The sequence below is a fragment of the Coregonus clupeaformis genome, unplaced genomic scaffold (assembly GCF_020615455.1).
Source record: "Coregonus clupeaformis isolate EN_2021a unplaced genomic scaffold, ASM2061545v1 scaf0072, whole genome shotgun sequence".
In the NCBI taxonomy this organism is placed as follows: domain Eukaryota; kingdom Metazoa; phylum Chordata; class Actinopteri; order Salmoniformes; family Salmonidae; genus Coregonus; species Coregonus clupeaformis.
Genome location: NW_025533527.1, coordinates 222864 through 243387, shown reverse-complemented (window position 1 = coordinate 243387; position 20524 = coordinate 222864). Strand labels below are relative to the sequence as shown.

Here is a 20524-nt window from a genome sequence, read left to right as displayed (position 1 = left end):
ATTGGAATATGGCATGAGTGGTCACAAGTTCAAGTCAATGTAAAACAATGAAATGTTTAGTTTACATATTTATTACACATTGTATAAAATAGATAAACTGACAGCAAAAAATGCTTCACCTAATAAAATGCCTGCCAAATTTGTTATTTGACAACTCAAACTGGTATGGCCACCAAGCTGATATCATTGCTGAAATCAGCAGAGAATGAGAGTACAGTAACCAGTGCTTGAAGGATTTGGGTGAGTAAATGACAAATGGTTGGTAGTGGGAGTCAAGAGGAGTTGTTGGTTGCTTGGCCATTCCCTGTGCCCATGGTGATGCTCTGTTTCTCACTCAGTGTCTTAACAACTGTTGCTGCTGGAGATTGTAACACCTTCCTCGAAAGCCTCATTCTTCCATCTGTTGGGTCTCGCCCAAAGTATTTAACCTGTTGGCAGCATTCCATCAGAGAAAGACTATCAGTCAAGAAGTCAAGCGAATTAAGAACTAAAGGTCAGAAGAATGCAATACATACCTGAATCTGCTGTCCAACCTCTAATCCAAGAGCACTTGGGTGTTTTATCTGGACAAATTCAGTGTGTACAATTATTTCACTCTGCCAACAATTTTAGCTGAAACATTGTTTATTAATGGATTATTTTTTATCCCACATACAACTTCTCATGTAAATAAACAGAAAACAAGGCAACACATGCAGCCTTTTCCAAACTGGTAACATCTGTAAAACATAATATATGTTGAAGTTCCTGTAATCCCTGCATGGTATTCTGGGACTAGACTCTTACCCGTTTGTGGTCCAGCTGAGAGTTATGGAGCAGAACAGCACTCATGTTGGGATACAGCTTCACCATGACACCAATGTCCCTGTGGAGGAAGGGAGACAGAAGTGCAGCAAGTCATGAAGCTACCCGTTTAGCAATCCAATGTTCAATCAATGGAACACAATGTTTAAAAACCAGACTGTAGCTGCATCACATTAGATGAAACAGCAGCCTCCAATAATGCAGCAGTGTGTACCTTATCTCCATGATGGTGGCAGTGTAAACAGCACCAAACTCCAGCTGCTGCTCTTGCTGCAAGGCAAAACAGACATCCTCAGATTCATATCATTACTGATGTGGGTAAGAATTGCCTTTTTGGAGGATATAGTACAATGATGTTTAATGAGTAAATAAAAATGAGGAATTGTAAGAAATTAGGCAATACAGTGGAATTAGACTAGGTTGGACTCACGTCATCCTTGCAGATTTCTGTGATGAACTCCTGTGCTTCATTCATGGCACCAGGAGTAGGTGCAAACACAGAGAAGGTCTCCTCGTCCACCTGGCTTATCGTCACACCTATCCAATGACACAAAACAACCACACACAACAACCTGTAATTTCCCCATACACCAGGGATCATCAACTAGATTCAGCCACGGGCAGATTCTTTCTTGAGCGGATGGTCAGGGGGCCGGAACATAATTACAAATAATTAGTAAATTGACCGCAAGAATTCCAAACAGACATAACATTTGACTAAAACATAATAATTTCAAACCTTGCTTACATTTGTATACGATCGCATATATACATAAATAAAACACTTTCCGAATGAGAGAGCTATATATACAGTACCAGTCAAAAGTTTGGACACACCTACTCATTCAAGGATTTGTCTTTATTTTTACTATTTTCTACATTGTAGAATAATAGTGAAGACATCAAGACTATGAAATAACACATATAAAAAAAGTGTTAAACAAATCAAAATATATATTATATTTGAGATTCTTCAAATAGCCACCCTTTGGCCTTGATGACAGCTTTGCACACTCTTGGCATTCTCTCAACCAGCTTCACCTGGAAAGGCCAGGTCATCTAATGCAGCACTCCATCACGCTCCTTCTTGGTCAAATAGATCTTACACAGCCTGGAGGTGTGTTGGGTCATTGTCCTGTTGAAAAACAAAATGATAGTCCCACTAAGCCCAAAACAGATGGGATGGCGTATCGCTGCAGAATGCTGTGGTAGCCATGCTGGTTAAGTGTGCCTTGAATTCTAAATAAATCACAGACAGTGTCACCAGCAAAGCACCCCCACACCATAACACCTCCTCCTCCATGCTTTACGGTGGGAACTACACATGCGGAGATAATCCATTCACCCACACCGCGTCTCACAAAGACACGGCGGTTGTAACCAAAAATCTCAAATTTGGACTCCAGACCAAAGGACACATTTCCACTGTTCTAATGTCCATTGCTCGTGTTTCTTGGCCCAAGCAGGTCTCTTCTTATTGGTGTCCTTTAGTAGTGGTTTCTTTGCAGCAATTCGACCATGAAGGCCTGAGTCACACAGTCCCCTCTGAACAGTTGATGTTCAGATGTGTCTGTGTCTGAAGCATTTATTTGGGCTGCAATGTCTGAGGCTGGTAACTCTAATGAACATCCTCTGCAGCAGAGGTAACTCTGGCGGTCCTCATGAGAGCCAGTTTCATCATAGCGCTTGATGTTTTTTGCGACTGCACTTGAAGAAACTTTCAAAGTTATTGACATTTTCCGTATTGACTGACCTTCATGTCTTAAAGTAATGATGGACTGTCGTTTCGCTTTGCTTATTTGAGCTGTTCTTGCCATAATATGGACTTGGTCTTTTACCAAATAGGGCCATCTTCTGTATACCAACCCTACCTTGTCACAACACAACTGATTGGCTCAAACGCATTAAGGAAAGAAATTCCACAAATTAACTTTTAAGAAGGCACACCTGTTAATTTAAATGCATTCCAAGTGACTACCTCATGAAACTGGTTGAGAGAATGCCAAATGTGCAAAGCTGTCATCAAAGGGTGACTATTTGAAGATTCTCAAATATAAAATATATTTAGATTTGTTTAACACTTTTTTGGTTACTACATGATTCCATATGTCATTTCATTTTTTTGATATCTTCACTATTATTCTACAATGTAAAACATAAAGAAAAACCCTTGAATGAGTAGGTGTCCAAACTTTCAACTGGTAGTGTGTGTGTGTGTTTTGTGTGTGTATATATATATATATATATATATATATATATACATACATATACACACACACACACACACACATATACATATACACACACACACACACACACATACATACAGTTGAAGTCGGAAGTTTACATACACTTAGGTTGGAGTCATTAAAACTTGTTTTTCAACCACTCCACACATTTCTTGTTAACAAACTATAGTTTTGGCAAGTCGGTTAGGACATCTACTTTGTGCATGACAGAAGTAATTTTTCCAACAATTGTTTACAGACAGATTATTTCACTTATAATTAACTGTATCACAATTCCAGTGGGTCAGAAGTTTACATACATTAAGTTGACTGTGCCTTTAAACAGCTTGGAACATTCCAGAAAATGATGTCATGGCTTTAGAAGCTTCTGATAGGCTAATTGACATCATTTGAGTCAATTGGAGGAGTACATGTGGATGTATTTGAAGGCCTACCTTCAAACTCAGTGCCTCTTTGCTTGACATCATGGGAAAATCAAAAAGAAATCAGCCAAGACCTCAGAAAAAAAATGGTAGACCTCCACAAGTCTGGTTCATCCTTGGGAGCAATTTCCAAACGACTGAAGGTACCACATTCATCTGTACAAACAATAGTATGCAAGTATAAACACCATGGGACCACGCAGCCGTCATACCGCTCAGGAAGGAGACGCATTCTGTCTCCTAGAGATGAACGTACTTTGGTGCGAAAAGTGCATATCAATCCCAGAACAACAGCAAAGGACCTTGTGAAGATGCTGGAGGAAACCGGTACAAAAGTATCTATATCCACAGTAAAACGAGTCTGATACCGACATAACCTGAAAGGCCGCTCAGCAAGGAAGAAGCCACTGCTCCAAAACCGCCATAAAAAAGCCAGACTACGGTTTGCAACTGCACACGGGGACAAAGATCATACTTTTTGGAGAAATGTCCTCTGGTCTGATGAAACAAAAATAGAACTGTTTGGCCATAATGACCATCGTTATGTTTGGAGGAAAAAGGGGGCGGCTTGCAAGCCGAAGAACACCATCCCAACCGTGAAGCACGGGGGTGGCAGCATCATGCTGTGGGGGTGCTTTGCTGCAGGAGGGACTGGTGCACTTCACAAAATAGATGGCATCCTGAGGAAGGACATTTATGTGGATATATTGAAGCAACATCTCAAGACCTCAGTCAGGAAGTTAAAGCTTGGTCGCAAATGGGTCTTCCAAATGGACAATGACCCCAAGCATACTTCCAAAGTTGTGGCAAAATGGCTTAAGGACAACAAAGTCAAGGTATTGGAGTGGCCATCACAAAGCCCGGACCTCAATCCTATAGAAAATGTGTGGGCAGAACTGAAAAAGCGTGTGCGAGCAAGGAGGCCTACAAACCTGACTCAGTTATACCAGCTGTGTCAGGAGGAATGAGCCAAAATTCACCCAACTTATTGTGGGAAGCTTGTGGAAGGCTACCCGAAACGTTTGACCTAAGTTAAACAATTTAAAGGCAATGCTACCAAATACTAATTGAGTGTATGTAAACTTCTGACCCACTGGGAATGTGATTTAAAAAAATAAAAGCTGAAATAAATCATTCTCTACTATTATTCTGACATTTCACATTCCTTAAAATAAAAGTGGTGATCCTAACTGACCTAAGACAGAGAATTCTTACTAGGATGAAATGTCAGGAATTGTGAAAAACTGAGTTTAAACGTATTTGGCTAAGGTGTATGTACAGTGGGGAAAAAATGTATTTAGTCAGCCACCAATTGTGCAAGTTCTCCCACTTAAAAAGATGAGAGAGGCCTGTAATTTTCACCATAGGTACACGTCAACTATGACCGACAAAATGAGAAAAAACAATCCAGAAAATCACATTGTAGGATTTTTAATGAATTTATTTGCAAATTATGGTGGAAAATAAGTATTTGTCCAATAACAAAAGTTTCTCAATACTTTGTTATATACCCTTTGTTGGCAATGACACAGGTCAAACATTTTCTGTAAGTCTTCACAAGGTTTTCACACACTGTTGCTGGTATTTTGGCCCATTCCTCCATGCAGATCTCCACTAGAGCAGTGATGTATTGGGGCTGTCGCTGGGCAACACGGATTTTCAACTCCCCTCCAAAGATTTTCTATGGGGTTGAGATCTGGAGACTGGCTAGGCCACTCCAGGACCTTGAAATGCTTCTTACGAAGCCACTCCTTCGTTGCCCGGGCGGTGTGTTTGGGATCATTGTCATGCTGAAAGACCCAGCCACGTTTCATCTTCAATGCCCTTGCTGATGGATGGAGGTTTTTCACTCAAAATCTCACGATACATGGCCCCATTCATTCTTTCCTTTACACGGATCAGTCGTCCTGGTCCCTTTTGCAGAAAAACAGCCCCAAAGCATGATGTTTCCACCCCCATGCTTCACAGTAGGTATGGTGTTCTTTGGATGCAACTCAGCATTCTTTGTCCTCCAAACACGACGAGTTGAGTTTTTACCAAAAGTTATATTTTGGTTTCATCTGACCATATGACATTCTCCCAATCCTCTTCTGGATCATCCAAATGCACTCTCAAACTTCAAACGGGCCTGGACATGTACTGGCTTAAGCAGGGGACACGTCTGTCACTGCAGGATTTGAGTCCCTGGCGGCGTAGTGTGTTACTGATGGTAGGCTTTGTTACTTTGGTCCCAGCTCTCTGCAGGTCATTTACTAGGTCCCCCGTGTGGTTCTGGGATTTTTGCTCACTGTTCTTGTGATCATTTTGACCCCACGGGGTGAGATCTTGCGTGGAGCCCCAGATCGAGGGAGATTATCAGTGGTCTTGTATGTCTTCCATTTCCCTAATAATTGCTCCACAGTTGATTTCTTCAAACCAAGCTGCTTACCTATTGCATATTCAGTCTTCCCAGCCTGGTGCAGGTCTACAATTTTGTTTCTGGTGTCTTTTGACAGCTCTTTGGTCTTGGCCATAGTGGAGTTTGGAGTGTGACTGTTTGAAGCTGTGGACAGGTGTATTTTATACTGATAACAAGTTCAAACAGGTGCCATTAATACAGGTAACGAGTGGAGGACAGAGGAGCCTCTTAAAGAAGAAGTTACAGGTCTGTGAGAGCCAGAAATCTTGCTTGTTTGTAGGTGACCAAATACTTATTTTCCACCATAATTTGCAAATAAATTAATAACAAATCCTACAATGTGATTTTCTGGAAAAAAAAATCTCAATTTGTCTGTCATAGTTGACGTGTACCTATGATGAAAATGACAGGCCTCTCTCATCTTTTTAAGTGGGAGAACTTGCACAATTGGTGGCTGACTAAATACTTTTTTTCCCCACTGTATACTTCCGACTTCAACTGTATAAATGGAAAGTATTCAGACCCCTTGTGTGGGAATACTTCTGAACAGATTCCTCCTCCCAACCCTGCCATACACTATGCACCGATGAAGAGAGATCATGTGTTGGGGTAGACACAAATGAAGTAATAATGTTTTTTAAATATTAAATGTTACCTGTTTGAGCTTGTAGTCTGCGGAGGTTATAGCCCCCTGGCCCAACAAAGCGTGCTCGTCTGGAGACTGGGACTCTGACATTTTCTACAACAGACAGGAAACATTCCTTAAAAGCAAAATACATAAATAATGGAAATCAAGAAGGAATAGCAACCAAGAGAGTCTTACCGACAACCGGGCCATTCTCCTTTCTGTTAGCCCTGGGCTTGGCAATAGTATTGTTCATGATGCCCAAAATCTCCCTCTTGGCAACTGTAAGGATATGAGAATGACATGAGGATTGGTGACTTCGATATTTATCTCTCTAGAGAATGAATAGATAGCTACATAGCTATTTATGGGGCTTGTCTTTCATGTCACCTGTGGCTTGCTGAATAGCCTCCATTACAAGTTTCAGAGGTAAGCCTGGAATCTTCACATCAGCCTAGAAGGAGGAGGCATACATTATAGCAAAAATAACTACAGTCAACAAAATACGACAGCAGAGAGAAACCAATGGATGTTCAGCTACAGTACCTGTAAGGCATTGATACCCTTATTTGTTCCTGCCAGTTTGAAGTCCATGTCTCCTAGGTAATCCTCGATTCCCTGTTGTGACAGAAAACACAAATAAAACAGTTCTACAGACAGGGGATCTCATGATTATAGTACACATGTGATATTCCATAGAAAATGTAGTTAGCTTTAGGATTGGTGAGAGAAATACTAGTAATATTGGGTACCAGAATATCAGTCAGTATTCGGTAGTCCTGGATTTCTGATGGCTTCTCTGGGTTTGCCTTGGATATGAGTCCAATAGCAACACCTGCCACAGCTGATGTAATAGGCACACCTGGAACACAAACGTATTACATTTCACTGCAAATGGAAGGATCATCAACAAAAATGTAAAATTACATGTTTATTTTCCACTTCAAAAGCATGAAGTACCAGCGTCCATTAAAGCCAGACTGCCTCCACATGCTGACGCCATCGACGAGGACCCTGAGAGAACGAGTGTGTGAGAGAAAGAAAGAGCCGAGGCTCATCATACAGTCAATGAAATGACTAAGATTTGGCAACTAAGCTTATAATAAGAAATGGTCTTAAAATGTAGAAGCAAAATGGAAGTCATCCACAGAACTCACCATTAGACTCCAAAACCTCTGAGGTGACTCTAATAGTGAAGGGAAAGTCTTTTGGGATGACAGGTCTCAAAGACTTCTCTGCCAGTGCCCCTGTCAACATAGAGAAAGATAATATTATTTAAATAGTCACATGAACTTAGGCATGCCACCCACACACTACCCATGGGCATCTTTTAATCCATACCAACATACTAACCATGACCAAGCTCTCTTTTGTTCTTGTCTTTTAATCCATACCAACATACTAACCATGACCAAGCTCTCTTCTGTTCATCTTTTAATCCATACCAACATACTAACCATGACCAAGCTCTCTTCTGTTCATCTTTTAATCCATACCAACATACTAACCATGACCAAGCTCTCTTCTGTTCATCTTTTAATCCATACCAACACACTAACCATGACCAAGCTCTCTTCTGTTCTTCTTTTAATCCATACCAACATACTAACCATGACCAAGCTCTCTTCTGTTCATTCCACTCATCTTTCCAATCTCATTGGTTGCGTAAGGCGGAAACTGAAACAGAAAAAGATCATTTCAGCCCATGCAGATGTTTTGTTGTGCAATACCAAACTAATAAGCAAATCCTACTGGAATCCTGCTTATTTGTATAATGTCATACTCACCTCATAGTGAAGCATGAAATTCTTGTCTTTGACTCCACTGTTAAAAGGAGAGCAACTTGTTTCAGCTAACCTATATATGCACACATTACATTTAACACTTGCTTGAAACTTGCATTCAAGAGCACTGTAATTAATTATGTATAAGTTTACCTTAATGCTGTAGTAATGATGTCTGTTTTAATACTGGACTCCAAGGAGTCAAATGTTACAGAGCACAGAACCTAGAGAGAAAAGGCTTTATTAACTAGGCTAAAGATACAATGAAAAACAACCCAAAACAAATCAAGACTCCGCAAATACATTTCTCCTCTCTTCAACTTTCCAATGTCCCCAAAATGAATAGCACGCCTACTCTGAGCCCTTCTTTATAACGCCAGATCCCTACCTGTGTCTGTCCCCTCTGGAAAAGTGCAGACCCATGAAGGGGCTTAAAGATGTCAGCCTCACAGGAAATATTTCTCAATGAAGTCAGGTTTCTTCCATCACACCTTTAAAACAAGGTAAACAAGGAAATGATTAATGACATTAATGACAATTTGCTAAATACTACTGAGACATGCATTCTTTTTACCTCCTATATTCATTCAAAACCAGATTGCGGAAGACCTCTTTGGACACCGTGTTGAAGGACTCCATCACCTCATAAGGTTCTGCTTGAGGATATTTCTCTACAGAATACAGACATACTGTATGTAGGCGGTTAGACAGTAAAATGACCACACACAAGACCTTGAATGTTGCAAAAATCTTATAGCATAAAATTTATTTGGTACAGATGTAGGGTCTTAATTATGTCACCCTGTTGCAGGAGAAGTTTCCTGCAATTCAGGAAAAGTAAAATGTAGTGTATTTGAGGTTTAAAAATGCTTCTGAAGTTTGTAATTTCCACTTTGAAATTCGGACTTCATTTTCCCTTACGAAAAATTTATCAACCCCTACAAAAATGTCCATTAATTATAATTCCACATAATTCACATTTCCTGTTGCTGCAGGATTATTTTCCTGCTGTAGCAAACAGGCTCAAATTAAGGTCCTACATCTGTATATAGCAATGATACATACCTTTTATTTGTTCCTCTGTTTCTAGCCGCACTTTGTTAATGGCGTCATCTCTGGAAATCTGAAAGAACACAATAAGTTACTGATTTTATTGAATGAAAAAGTACCACCAAAACACAATAGCTAAAACACACAGACATAAATACTTACCTTGTCATGAGTGAAGTCTGTGAAAACAGCATAGACCTTTTCAGAGGCCAACCTGAAAGCAAAACAGTGTGCTGTCATGTAACCATTAAAAAAAACTTAAGAGATATGAGAAATATCAAGTCAGAAAGAAATGTGTCTTACTGTCGTGTGTGCTCAATCATTTCCTTGGGCGCAGAAAATATTTTGGGAGGGGTGCGCTTGGTCACTTTTGCTTCTCTGGCCATCTGCTGAATAGCCAATATGATCTGCTGTGTGTGCTTCACGCCAACCTTGACTGCATGACAGAAGTCCTGCTGCAACACATTCTCAGCAGATGCCTCGATCATCACTAAGACAAAACAAAATATGTTTATACCTAGACTGAATATGGCATAGCCACACACTAACATTTTACTATAGATATTGAGGTAGAGAAAAAGGGATGTGTGATATAGCTGGACTACAGTACTAACCCACTTGGCTGAGAGGTGCTCCAGCCACTATCAGGTTGATAGTGCTGGAAGCCATTTCCTTTCGTGTTGGGTTCACCAAGAACTCTCCATCCACCAGGCCAATGCGCACTGCACCTAAACATCCACAAAACACAGACCATATGGTTAAAGCCACATACAGGCAAATAAAAAGAAAAGGACACAGGTCTGTATGAGATACTAACCAATGGGCCCATTCCAGGGAATGTCAGAAAGGGTAAGAGCAGCAGAGGCTGTAGGGAAGAGAAATAGTTCACGTTATCACTCGATGTCAAACAAAGGTCATGTGAATGTTTCTACAAGGAAATCAATCTCTCCTCACCTCCATTAATGGCCAGTACATCTGGATCATTAACACCATCAACTGCCAACAGGTTACACAGGACCTGAAAATATACACCGCAGGACTACAATCAAGAGCACAGTTGTAATAACAGTGTAAAACATATCGGTAATGACCATACATAAGTACAACATTAACTACAAATACTGACTCACCTGAGTGTCATAGAAATAACCAGCAGGAAAAAGGGGTCTGATTGCCCTGTCTGAGGTCAGACAACAAAAAAGAGATAGTTAAAAGTCTGCTAATGGTATTTGCACTAAATCTAATATAGGACTGGAGTAAGAGTTATGGCATAGGAGTTAGAATCATCTTCTCACCTATTAGCCTACTAGTCAGAATCTCATTTTCAGTGGTGCCCAACTCCCGCCGCAGGTGGTTAGTGGGGATTCTACCAGCAGCAGCTGCTTTCTGTCTGTAGTCCACCTGTCAATCAAAAACACACTGTTCTAGCCAAAGGACCTGAATCACTCCAAGGGACCTAAGACCACTATGTAACAGCCTAAAGAGATTATCACACATAATGAACCGTCCCACATGGAAGACTAAAAGCAGCTTTTAAATATGTTTGAAGGGCATTGAAAAATATTATATGACCCCACTTTAACTTACCACTAGTGGCATAAATTGGGAGGGGGACGGTTTCGTTTTGCTGACAGCTGTCACCATCACTGTTGTATCCCCAAGCTGGAAAAAGAGGTGGAATGCATCCGAGTAACTGGTCTGAGCATCTTGTGCATATTCACTTACAAACTCTCAAAAAATTATTACGATTTATACCTGCACAACAGCCGACCCATCTGCAAATCTGGCAAGTTTCCCTGTTGAGATCTCAAGTTTTCTTCAAAAGAGGGGAAATAAGAACACATTTGAGGTTAGAGTGAATTGATGGGAGTCAATCAACCATTAATCACTGCAACGCAGATTTAGGAGGACTCGGACAAATATTCTATGAATATTCCTTCTTATAAATATATTTGACTCAAACTATGACAATATGAAATCAACAAGCACACCCCTGCATTGAATAATGAACTTGAAACCTTCGCCCACAGGCTTGACTGGCTGTCACTGTGTAACGTTATGTTATCAGCTAGCTATGAAACTAGCTAACTAGCTAGCTAGCTAGCTAAATCAGACGTCAACTTACTTCTCACCCAAGTTCACACCCACTTTTCGTGTCGTTCCATGGCTGTTCCAGACACTTTGGTGGCACAACCGCACATTTAGTCTGGCCAGCGAGGGCCCAAGCCTCAGTAAATGTATCATATTCAAGTACAAGCTAACATTAGATATATATTTTTAATTGAACAGGTATCCTTTACACAATTTTGATGCGCATGTGGGCTGCCATGACAGTTCATCACATGCACGGAAGTACGTCATTAATAAATAGTGGCCTGTGATTGGACCAAAAAGGTTCCACCTTCTGTGATTGGATATTATTTGTGCATCTCCAAAACAAGGCGTTCCAACGCAGCACTTTACAGCTCCAACCCATTTAAGCCTTGTTCACACTGCAGGCCTTAATAATCAAATCCGTTTAGGAATACTGACTGTTCAAACAGCAAGTTACAAGTGACCAAATCGGATTTGTGTGTGTTCAGATGTAGTAATTTGCTGACATGGCTACACTAGTTGTCATGGTAATGTCGGATGTGTGTGTGCAGTAGGCTGTTTAGTGCTAGTGCTTCTCACTCAGAAGTTGTTGTGTAGCAAGCTTAGGTGACCACAATACCTGCCATGGAAGTCTCCCAGTTGCTTTGAAGGTTCGATACCTTTTTGGCTTGCCACAGCAGTCAACTAGCTAGCTAGGTAACTTTTTAGCTTGCTAGCACATTCACTCATTTGTTTGTAATTAAACATTTAACAACCTAGTTAGCTACCACATGTTCTTGTCAAACTGTCAACAGAGTAGCTAGCAAGCAACAAGATATGCCAAATAACAGTCTAAAAACCATTTGAGGGCAATATTATCAGATTTGGCCATTCAGACACAAGTCCCATGGCCTGGAATCAGATTTGTATCTGATTTAAAACCACCCACGAAGATGGCTTGAAATATATGATTCCATGATTTAAGGTTGTTCAGAATGCAGGAAAAATATATTCAAATCGGATATGCAAAAGAACAGGATTTGCGTCACATCAAATTGCCAGTGTGAACAATTCCTGTTGAAATTACATACAGTATATGTCAAATTTACTAAATGCCAAACGTCTTTTTTCTCAAGAAACTATGATGGTAGGGTGATGTTTGAATTTAGTTTTGCTTACTTTCCTAATGTGACTTATCCAGAGCGACTTACAGTTAGTGAATGCATACATTTTCATACTGCCCCCCCGTAGGAAACGAACCCACAACCCTGGCGTTCCAAGCGCCATGCTCTACCAACTGAGCTACAGGGGACTATCCCAAACAATGACCATAACCATCAACATCAAGTAAATTAATCTAGCATAAACCACGTTTCCATCCACCCATTTCATGTTGATTAATTATTATCTGACGCATGAAAAAAGTCATGACCGGGCTGATGGAAACATGAAATGCCGGTACAATTTTATAAATGCCGACAGATAATTTGTTCTTTCGACATGGTGGGATCTTTTTGTGTCGGTAAAATTAATTATGCGAGAAATGGTGGGTGGAAACGCCCTTATGCGCAAATATTTATATAATAACCAACATATCATGGACACTCTTACTGACAGTTGTGGCTGCTTCGCGTGATATATTGTTGTCTCTACCTTCTTGCCTTTGTGCTGTTGTCTGTGCCCAATAATGTTTGTACCATGTTTTGTGCTGCTATCATGTTGTGCTGCTGCCATGTTGTTGTCATGTGGTGTTGCTACCATGCTGTGTTGTCATATGTTGCTGCAATACGATGTTGTTTGTCTTAGGTCTCTAAGTGTTGTGGTGTCTCTCTTGTCGTGATGTGTGTTTTGTCCTATATTTGTATTTGTAATCCCAGGCCGTCATTGTAAATAAGAATGTGTTCTTAGCTGACTTGCCTAGTTAAATAAAGGTTAAATAAAATAACATAAAATACAAAAATTTCGAAGAAACTTGGAGTCACGAGATGATATGTTGTGTGGTCCTCCCACTAAGACTCTGGAAAGCATGCAGTTTATTAGGCTACAGATTAAATAACATAATGAATTTCACAGGCTGGTGAATGTGCAAGGTGATGAGCTTGATGCTCATTTCCAATAAATATCGAAGGTGTTATTCTGGTGACATGATGATCGATGATTGACTGCCATTTGACCAATACAAATAATATCGCTCTTAATCCTACACGCACTGTATCTGCGAGCTGTTGGCTATAGCGCGTGTGGGCTCAGAGTGGGCTCATTGGCTATATTGCGCAACAGTTTTTGTGACAAACCGATCAGTAGAGTTGAAAATGGGATAGAAACCCATTTAACAAAAAAATGTAATTCGGTACATGGGAATTGAACGGTACAATTATTTTGTATGTGCACTGCGTCATCACGCACAGCGCTTTTATCCGCAAAAAAAAAAAGTATCCTGGTGGGAAAATGCGCATATTGTTTTATGCAGATTGTAGCATATTCACATGAAAATCCGTCACAAATTGGATGGAAACCTAGCTATTGATAGATAGATAGTACCTTTTTCATTGGGATTGTTGAGTGGTACATTGCCTACATTACTTTAAACAATCTCTGGTACAGTGCTGTTTAGAAATGTGAACACAAGAGGGCGCTCTGTCCTCACAATTAACATGATACACACGGGTCATGTCCCAATGATCTCTTCTTCCTCCCAAAGTGTGCACTCCCCTTCACTGGTTTGAACGAAAATGACTGGTATAAGAAATATTGTGGAAACTCCCACTAGCCCATGCCTCCACCAATCCAATGCTTTTACATTTTTGGGAAGTAGTTAACGAGTGCACACTGCAGAAGAAATTAGATATTATTGGGAAGCACATAGGGATAATGAAGTATGATAAACCAGAAATCTGTGGTTGTACAATGTGAGGCTTGCTAGCCATGCTGTAACTGTACTGTTTCAGCCTACATCACAATGTGAGGATATGTTGAAGGACTTGTAAGATAAGAATATGCTTTTTTGGTCAACACAGTACTATCAGCTTCCTCATCATGAAATAATGGTCATCCCTTACACTGTATATTTACCTGCTTTATAGTCAGTTATTGGTATTACCCAGGCATTTAGGCTATACCCTATCTTGTTCTAAGGTTATGTAGAGTGACCCTTCTGTTTTCTTACACTTTGAAAACCTATTTAATTCCCTGGATTTAAAATAAAATTAGACAACCACTGTTTTGCAGTATTCAACAGATCAATATTATTGATTTACTTTCAGTGGTGAATGGTGGTGAGGGTCCATCAATAATTCGAATTTCTGCTATCAATAATAGCATTTTTATATAAACAAATATATGATAATTACCTGCATGGAGGTCATTACAGCTGTGAATCATTTTAAATACAATTCTACTAACTTTGCACAACTCTTAGGGCAACATATCCATGTTTTTTTGGTCAAAATTATTCAAGTTCAGTAAATTTGGTTGGGAATCATTGATGGACAACAATATTCAATGCTTGTCACAGATTTTCAAGCAGATTTAGGTCAGGACTGAGACTACTAGACCATCCAGGAACACCCAACACCTCTTGGAAAGCCATTCTGATGTGTTTTTAGCATTAGAATTTGTGTAATTGTTCCGCTGAAAAATAAAGCTATAGCAGAGTTAGGTTTTCAGAAGACTATGACAGGTTTCCCCTCTAACTTTTTACCAGTTTTTGCTCCTTTCATATTTCTTTTGATCCTAACATACTCCCCAGCCCCTGCCGGTAACAAACATACCCATAACATGATGCTGCCACCACAGTACTCATCTTATTCAAAATTATTCACACCTGTAATGACTGCCAATGCTGCTTACACCACAGGAGGCTGCTTAGAGGAGAATGGCTCATAATAATGGCCGGAACAGAGCAAATATAATGGCATCAAACACCTAGAAACCATGTGTTTGATGTATTTGATACCATTCCACAAATTCCGCTCCAGTCATTAACACGAGCCCGTCCTCCCCAATTAAGGTGCCACCAACCTCCTGTGGTTTCCACCATAATTATGGAAGGGCCGGCAGAAAACGTGTGGTGAGGTGCATTTGCCCCAGCACTTTTCAATCTGGTGTGACACCGCCTCACCACTTTTGATTTAGTTTAATATAATACATTGATGCAAAGAGCGTTAAAAAGAAGGGCAAAGTGCATCTTTAAAAAAAACAATTTGCCAACTCGCAAACAATTTCTCTGTCCTACACATCGGAGTGCTGCTGCAGGCTCTGTGCATGTCTTGACCAATCCGATTAACGGAAATAGCAGGTGGCGCGGGCCCGGGCACAACGCACAAAGCTGAAGGCACGCTCTCCACTTTCCTCCGGTATGATGGTCCCCTGAACGTTCTTGGGATGTTGTGTCTTCTTCTTCTTCTTCTTCTTCTTCTTCTTCAGGGTTTATCAGCGGTTGGCATCCAACGTTACGGTGCATTACCGCCACCTACCGTACTGGAGTGTGGGCCAGAGACAGGGATAAACTAAATCCTACCTGCCAACCCAGTTTCTCTTAAAAAAGACAACAAAATATGTGATACTATATCTAATGACGTTCTACTCAATATACTCTTTAAACTAATTTCCTGTATCCCCTTCTCCCTCATACTTAATCTCATCCTCTCTCTTTCCCTCTGATACTGCCCACACTGTAGCAATACATGCTCCACAGTCTCTATTTCCTGACAATAATCACATTTTCCTGATGGATGCTTTCCTATCACGCTTAGTGTCTTATTCAACTGGCTGTGTCCTACCCTTAATCTTGTAAATATAGCCTCCTCTCTTCTGTCCCTTCCTGCCGTCCTCCCCTCCCCGACTTTCCTCTGTACATGAAATAAATGCCTTCCCTTATTATTTATATTCCACTGCTCCTGCCATCTCTGCACCATCACTGTATGTATCAGTCTTTTTGCCTCTGCCTTGCTCATTGACACTTCAACATCAACATCCCCACTACTAAGTGCTTGTTTAGCCTGTTCATCTACTGCCTCGTTCCCCTCCGGGGATGTTGTGTCATGGTCCCCAGGAGGTTTTTGTCTAGTTCCCGGTTTGTACCGGGGACGTCACCTGATGGTCGCAAAGAAACGTCCCTCTCCTCCCCTAGTTTCATTAGGCTTCACCCCTTGGCATCAAGTCCCTGATCAGTGTTGACAACTCCTCAGTAAGGAAAGTAGCTATTGGCTGTCCTCAAAGTCGCTAGAAGTCGTTAAATGACGTCATCACCTAATTTGCATAATTTGCATGTAATTGTAATGGACGATGTAGGAGAGAGGAATAATGTCGTGGGAGAGACAAAAAGTGAGTAAAAAACACCCTACATTTACATCCCGCCCTGAATGTAAGCCAGGGCGGGATCAGCCAGGCTTCCCGCATGCGCGATTCATTTGCAGTCTGAACGCGGAGGGGTGAACATCTCCTGCTCTGACTGCAGCTGGGAGGGACTGCTGCGCGAGGACTGTGCCGCCTGTGAGTGCTTTGGGACGGGGGTTGGGCCCACGGCAGCACCTGCTGCTCGTTGAGAAGAGTAAGAACGATACGTGCTTTCACGTCAGAGTCTCCAAAAGTCTCCAATAGCACCAGAAAAAGTCGCTATCTTTGTCACTAGTCGCTTTTTTGAAAATGTGTCGCTAGAGGGGTCTGAAAACTCACTAAATATAGCAACACTCTTTCGCTAAGTGCAAATATGTATTATAGGTAATGAATGTATAGGGGACTTCTGAAATTCAGACTTTGTGGTGCAGCAGAAAGATCAACATACCCCAAATTCAGAGGTCGTAAGTTTAAATCCCAGGTGGGGTCATATTGAAAAGTCAGTACTAAGTGATCATGTCAAAAGTAATCATATTGTCATTGATTAAAGATTTGTACACTATTTTAGCTGAACAGTGTACCGCTTACCTTAAAACCCCCATACCATTTCATTACTTTACTTATAATGGTTTTGGACACCTGTGACCATCACGTGACAAAAAACTCCAGGGGACCATGACACAACGTCCCAAGAACATTCAGGGAGCCTCCTGAGTGGCGCAGCAGTCTAAGGCACTGCATCGCAATGCTTGAGGCGTCACTACAGCCCTGGGTTCGATCCCAGGCTGTGTCACAGCCGACCGTGACCGGGAGACCCATGAGGCGGCGCACAATTGGCCCAGCGCCGTCCAGGTTAGGGGAGGGTTTGGCCGGCCGGGATTTCCTTGTCCCATCGCGCTCTAGCGACTCCTTGTGGCGGGCCGGGCACCTGCAAGCTGACTTCGGTCGCCAGTTGTACAATGTTTCCTCTGACACATCGGTGCGGCTGGCTTCCGGGTTAAGCGAGCAGTGTGTCAAGAAGCAGTGCAGCTTGGCAGGGTCGTGTTTCGGAGGACGCATGGCTCTCGACCTTCGCCTCTCCCGAGTCAGTACGGGAGTTGCAGCGACGGGACAAGACTGTAACTACTCCCCATTGGATATCAAGAAATTGGGGAGAAAAAGGGGTAAAAGTACCAAAAAAAAGAACATTCAGGGGACCATGACACAACGTCCCAAGAACATCCTAATAACGTCCCCGGGACAAACCAGGAACTATAAAAAGGTCCCCCAGAGAACGCTCCCTTGCGATCATCACACGATGTCCTAAGGTCTAGTAAAATGAAAGTCTAGAGAACGTCCTGATATGGTCCTCAGTGAGTTCCAGGGAACTTACAGGGAACTAGACAAAGATCCCCCAGAGAACGTTCCCTTGGGACCAGCACACAACGTTCTTAGAACGCCCTGTGAGTTTTATTGTCCAATCTTTTTCTTTCTCTGTGTCTGTGTATAGGTGACCCCCCTAGTCCTTCTTTAACATATAATTCATATGAACAATTACAAGGTTGCTGCAGTTTGACAAGGTTTTCATCCAGGAGTTTTTAAAAACCATGTGACCTGATAAGACAAATTCTGGTCCCATCATAGCCAACCTTTTTACAACAGCTTAATAACATATAAGGTCAAGAGTTTTACCTGGTTAGGTTACCAGATCAGGGAAAACTACGGGCCCCAGATTTTTCTTTCACTTTAGAAATGTATAGGTATGTTGTATACATCGGTAGAATCAATAATTGGCGAAGAAAATCAGATTGTCAAAAAATATATATATATATTGATATACTGTGTATAATTGAATTATTCACTTCTTTGGGGGACTAATTCAGTAGATATGGATATATTCTATCTAGGCTATTATTGCTTGTTACTGGACATTTAGGTGTAGGTTATTTTTATTTTTTTGAGGGGGGGGTCAAATTTCTCACTGTTACACGCCATGCCTCATGTGTCAAAAAGATCCCCTTGCTGTACCTCAGGAGGGCATCCTGCCTATAATAAAAGGAGATTAGTGTGAGCAGCCATGCTGAGGATTGGGTGGCAGGCTGTGGTTGGTATGGCAACAGATTAGTGTCAGCAGTTTTTTTCCCCCAGAGATTCTATTAGGTTTATCCAGTTGCCATGGATTTGGACAGGTTGAGAGCTCCTGTCCTTACAATATCCAGAGGCAAGGACCATCAGTGTCTTATGGACCAATCACTGAACATTACCGTCAGATTGCACTTAGATAATAATTGTTTCATGGTTTATTTCTTATAGAAGATAGTCTTGGAAATGCAATTCTAATTATGTGTGTGCTTTGAACGGAATACAAGTAAATCAATATTGTATTAATTGACCGGTAATCTATTTAACATCTATTCGATATTTAACCTTCTTCACTGTGACGTTTTGGATCACAACTCACCATGTCCAGTCTATAGGGACTGGAAGTGTCTTTCCTCATATCTGAAATCAAATCGTAGTTGTGCTGGGAAATGCATGCTGAAGGATTGGGAAAGCATTTGTGTGTTGTAGAATGCTCTGCTGTAGCATAGGCTACTCCCCCAACTCTGAGTGGGGGTAGGTCACTCCAGGACTCCGCTAGTTAAAAAGAGAGAACCCATTGCTGGTGCTCATACTGTGGTGGAACTAGACACTGACCACAGGCTGTATAAGTACCACAGGGATTCATTTTTGGCAACTCCAATGAGATTTTCACCATTAGCTTGAAAATGTGGGTTTAAGGGGGTCTGGCAGGAAATCATCACTGTGTTTTAGGGATTACACATTAGACCATGCTGTGAAAATACAGTGTAAATATGTTTACAACAGGAAGTCTGAGACACAAATATTTAGAAAGAGTATGGGGTGATAGAATACAATATGACGTATAAAAACAAATGCTTTTACATTGGCCATAGCCTGTCTACAATAGCTTGAGATGCAAAGGTACAATATCAATTTTGCTGAGCGATAATGGAATTATATTTCATTTTCTACATCATTTCATCCCTGCCCCAGTTTACCAGGCAACGTGTAGTGGCGATTATCCTTGGTCCTGCTAATTTCTCACCTGTCAAAAGGACATCAGCTCTTGGGCACGGTCAGTCGTTTAGATTACTGAGACTTGAAGTGCATGGCAGTGTAGCAGAGCTGTAGGTATCATTGAAAGTTCTTAGGAAACTCTAACATGACATATTTATTTTGACATTGGGCTGTTGATACTGTAGTCTTGTTAGAAAGCAGCAGGGAATGTATTGGTATTTTTGTTGTAATCAGGCTGACTTTTGCCACAGGGGCTTTATATCACCGGAAGGGGGATTTGATGCATTTGGTTTGATTTCCCATATCAGCCCCACAGGATGCTCTAAATAGGTCAGTCATCCCAAAAGCATATGTCAATCATTTGTTGTGTTAGAGAGACTATCATAGTGTAATGTTTATAGTGATGTATTTCAGTACACATTCCCATATTGGCTAAAGATTCTAAAAGTTATTTATGCTTCACCACAAACCTAACAGGAAACAACAGTCATTCCTTCTGGAGAGAAAGAGAGAGAGAGAGAGTGAGAGTGAGAGAGAAAGAGAGAAAAACTGAGAAAAAGAGCGAGAGACCCAAGGGAGACACAAGGTCAGGGAGTCCTGGATAATTGCCTCTCCCTCTCTGCTGTTGAAAGGCCCATGGTGTTCAGAGAAAACGTGGCACTTTGGTATTGCGGCATTGCTTGGTCAGTGGAATCTTTGCTTTAGGCTAAATTAACACGATT

General features: G+C 41.2%; 1 protein-coding gene across 1 annotated transcript; it reads right to left on the bottom strand.

The window, feature by feature from the left end:
* Window positions 1–55: 55 nt before the first annotated feature.
* Window positions 56–11683, bottom strand: LOC121553457 (polyribonucleotide nucleotidyltransferase 1, mitochondrial). Its single transcript, XM_041866578.2, has 28 exons — window positions 11458–11683; window positions 11088–11148; window positions 10920–10994; window positions 10628–10733; window positions 10463–10512; window positions 10287–10350; window positions 10150–10197; window positions 9947–10060; window positions 9636–9822; window positions 9495–9546; window positions 9348–9405; window positions 8857–8953; window positions 8671–8773; window positions 8436–8506; window positions 8286–8322; window positions 8109–8175; window positions 7656–7745; window positions 7459–7512; window positions 7251–7360; window positions 7045–7116; window positions 6889–6952; window positions 6697–6780; window positions 6529–6612; window positions 1235–1341; window positions 1019–1074; window positions 787–865; window positions 516–563; window positions 56–428 (listed from the first exon to the last, which is right to left on the bottom strand). The coding sequence occupies exons 1-28, from the start codon at window positions 11574–11576 to the stop codon at window positions 273–275; spliced, it is 2313 nt and encodes a 770-aa protein (XP_041722512.1). The 5' UTR covers window positions 11577–11683; the 3' UTR covers window positions 56–272.
* Between the last annotated feature and the right edge of the window lie 8841 nt (window positions 11684–20524).